We start from the raw sequence: 3,629 nt of genomic DNA, 5'->3' as shown, positions 1-3,629 counted from the left end.
TTCGGATTTCTTCAATTAAGTCATTAATTGGCCATCAAACTTCAATAGTTATATAATTAAGCCCCTGATTTGACCAAATTAAGTTTCAAAAATTATAAGTGAACCCTAGAACTTTAATTTCTTATAACTTAAATTAACTCCAAAATCAGTTTTTTCAATTAAACTTTCAATAAAATTTAATTAAATCCATAAACATCTGATTTTGCCATTTTCTTCCCCAAATTGAATTTTCTATCAATAGAACTCTCCTCGGTCAATAAAATACTATTAAATTTTAATTTTTATATTTTGGAACCTCCTCAACCAATCTTTAACCATTTTTAAAGCGCTCTAACATCCTCTTTTTATTGTTATAATTTTTTATAATATTTTTTATTGTTTTGTATTTTTTTGATGAAAAAAATATGAATTGTAGAATAACTCAAAAATAAATTATAACAAGTCTTATCATTCTGGGCACAAAATAAAAATTACAAATACAGCATAACACTTTGTTTAATCATTGACTACATGCATCTCCACCATAAAAAAAAATGAAGCAGATGCCACATTTCATTATTAGAACAATATAGCAAGTTAAACCATTCAAAACTGATTCTAGAACACATGATCTGGTAACAAACTGAAATAGCAAATAAAACTACTCCACACATATTGCTTCAAGCAACTTCTGACAATCATCATTCACTTCCACATTCTCCATCTTCAATCTGCGACGCATCATTTGGCTTTTTCTTCCAGCAGCTGCATAAGTTCTAATCAATGACACAAATCCCCCCCCCGCTACATCATCTACAGCCTTCTTCAAAATCTCAATAAGATCTTCTGCACCATCTACATCCTTCTGCTGCTCAAAATGTGCCATCAAAGACCCTAGAATCACAGGTGATGGCACCCACTTTTGACCATTCCCTCTACCTGCAGATACCGCGTTGGCTAAACAATCAACAGCCAATTTGACATCCCCATTTTTCAAATAATAATCACAAAATATTTCCCAGGTTTTACAATTAGGTTTGGCTCCTCTCCTGCGGGCCCTTTCCTTGAGTTCCTCAGCCTTGTCTACCAAACCTTCCTTGGTATATGCACTGATGATAACATTTGCAACCCTGATATCATATGTTGAGCACCCAGATTCCCATTCCCTGAAGCACTTCTCTGCACCAGGTACATCCTTCAAGTTAACCAGCACTTGAATCATATTTAGATAGCTTATATTTGCAGTTTTAGGAAAAGCCAGCCTCAAAGAGCGCCATATTCGATAAACTTCAAGCAACTTTCCAGTTCGACCATACAAAGTAATCAGAAACTGGAAAGCAAAAAGATCTTTGTTTGCATTTATCTTCTCCAATTCCTTAAGTGCCTTTTCTGCCTTATCAAAATAGCCAGCATCAACATAAATCGAGGCTAAGTTGCTATATGTTGTCCAATTCACAGCAACTCGGGCATCCCTCTTCATCTCTTCGATCACTCTTTCAACACCAGAAATATCATTTACAGCTGCCAGAGCCCTCATCCAGACATTGTATGTGTAAGAATCTGGCATGACATTGTCAGCCTTCATTTCCTGTATAATTGCTGGGATCCTTTCGGGCTGACCCACTTTTGTGTAAAGAGTCATAAGGCTGTTGTAAGACATGGAGCCCAAACCAAGATTGAGTTCCTTCATCTTTTCAATGAGAGCTTCTGCTTCTTCAGTCATCAATTCTTTACAGTAACAGTTGAGAAGAGCTCCATATGTTTGAAGGTTCTTGGATGTTTCAGGAAGATCAATGAAGTAATTTTCTGCAGCAGGTATGCCTCGAGTTTTGGCAACTAGATCAAGATGGATAGCTTGATCACTGACGGTTTTATTCATGCCCCTACTAGACATAGTTTCTGATAGCTGTAAGCAATGAAAGAAGTAAATATAATGATATACAATATGCAGGGTATGATTAAGGAATTTAGAGTAGCACATATATGATTATGACCTAATATCCATTAAGAGCAAAAAATTATGGTACAACATTGTCTAATTGGGGGATACAGACAATACCACTAGTTTGAGACAAATGGTCGTAGATTAACTGCAAGGCACAAAAAAAATAAAAAATGGATGCAGATGTTCATAAAATTCAGCATGTTTCACCTTCTAGATTCAGACAATCACATCCCATAATATCACAAACGAATAATTAGAATAACAAGTATACAGGTAAAGAAGATTGGGGGTTTGAGGAAGGATGCCTTGACAGCTGGGTAATAAAGGTTGCGACTGCGAAGCTTCTTGATAGTGTCACCAACTTCCCATTTGAAGACACGCCTGGAGCTCTTGAGGAACTGATTTAACTGTTGTCTCACACTAACCTCTGAGCTGCCTTCTTTGAACAGCCTCACATACAGTGCTTCTTCTAGATACTTCTTTGATCTTTTTGTCACACTTTTTGTCCGCCCATATAACTGTGGCATCACCATTCTTTTTGGTCTTTGACAATAACTGAATGGAAACAACGGATATCAAATAAAAATATCATCATTGTTACTCAAATGCCAAACATACAGAAGTTGTTCACATTCAGTTTCCATAACACAAAGTGTCGAAGTCCCAAACAATTGTTGAGATTTGGCAATAAAAGAAGAGTAATTTCATTTCAACAGCCAGCAAGGAAATTAATTCTCAAAAATTCTACAGTAAATGCATAATTAGCTGAATTCCAAAGAATGATATTCAGCAAAGCATAGGTGAAAAGAAATTAAAAAAATTGTCAAAATTGAATGATTACTCAAGAACTGTCCAAGCTGATGTTTAATACTTCTAGTTCTAACCACTCTGAAACTTGACAAATATTCATCCCACTTAGCTCTATGATTCAATCAAATATAACGATTCATATAAGCCGACTCAACGACGAAGAATATGTTATATATTTACCGTTACCACTCACCTTGTAAGGATGCCCAAGTTCAAGCTGAAGCAAGGTCGATCCAAGCAGAGCTTGATAAATAGAATAATGGGGTGCCACTGCCAGGCTCTTACAGCAAGAGAACGACGGCCGATGGCTAAGTAGGCTTGGGTTGGTGGAGTTCCGGCGTGACGCTTTAATACACCGAGAATTAGTTACAGTGGGTGGAGGTCTGTTTAGGGTTTAAGGAAATGAAGGTAAGTGAATTTTTTTTATTTTGTTTTCATTAACTACGTTTTCGTCATTTTATTTATGAAAACCTCAACTTAGTCCCAAACCTATAGATATAACCTTTATCAATTAGGCCCCGAATATTTATATACTTCTCAGTTTCATCCTTCAATTTCTTCTGATAGTTTAAGTCTAATATACATATTTTATCCGCTAAAACAATGTAGATTTTAAAAATCTTTGATGGAAAAAATAACAAAATTAACATTATTTTTGTTTAATGTGCATATTATATATTAAAATAACATCATTTTAAATACAATTTAGATCAAAGGCACTTGATTGAGAGTATTTTGAAACATTCAAGGCCCAATGCATAAAATTTATATAGGTTTAAAACTCAATTAAAAATAAATATTTAGATTGGAGACTAAATTAATATTTAAAAATAAAATTATTAGTATTCACAAAGCTATCATATCTGTACAGTGTAGCAAAGTTGTGAACCGGAGT

The 3,629-nt window shown here is 34.8% G+C and overlaps 1 protein-coding gene across 3 annotated transcripts; it reads right to left on the bottom strand.

The window, feature by feature from the left end:
- Positions 1-469: 469 nt before the first annotated feature.
- LOC105117997 (pentatricopeptide repeat-containing protein At1g60770-like) lies at positions 470-3,169 on the bottom strand. Of its 3 annotated transcripts, none has more exons than XM_011015838.1 (3): positions 2,928-3,169; positions 2,230-2,473; positions 470-1,885 (listed from the first exon to the last, which is right to left on the bottom strand). In XM_011015838.1, the coding sequence occupies exons 2-3, from the start codon at positions 2,455-2,457 to the stop codon at positions 641-643; spliced, it is 1,473 nt and encodes a 490-aa protein (XP_011014140.1). In that variant the 5' UTR covers positions 2,458-2,473; positions 2,928-3,169; the 3' UTR covers positions 470-640. The 3 variants fall into 3 exon arrangements, with proteins under 3 accessions (XP_011014140.1, XP_011014138.1, XP_011014139.1); XM_011015836.1 differs by having other exon boundaries at positions 2,230-2,479; positions 2,928-3,168; XM_011015837.1 differs by having other exon boundaries at positions 2,230-2,467; positions 2,928-3,168.
- Positions 3,170-3,629: the final 460 nt, after the last annotated feature.

Source organism: Populus euphratica, unplaced genomic scaffold, assembly GCF_000495115.2.
Source record: "Populus euphratica unplaced genomic scaffold, PopEup_1.0 scaffold1665.1, whole genome shotgun sequence".
NCBI classification, from domain to species: Eukaryota; Viridiplantae; Streptophyta; class Magnoliopsida; order Malpighiales; family Salicaceae; genus Populus; species Populus euphratica.
Note: the sequence above shows the minus strand (reverse complement) of the source record. Positions and strands in the feature narration are given on the sequence as shown.

Bases quoted from the DNA above. Each gene is read 5' to 3' on its own strand.
- LOC105117997 (XM_011015838.1), bottom strand. From the start codon at position 2,457: ATGGTGATGCCACAGTTATATGGGCGGACAAAAAGTGTGACAAAAAGA. The intron at 1,886-2,229 runs GCATCCTTCCTC...CATTGCTTACAG, and splicing joins TTTATTACCCAGCTGTCAAG to CTATCAGAAACTATGTCTAG.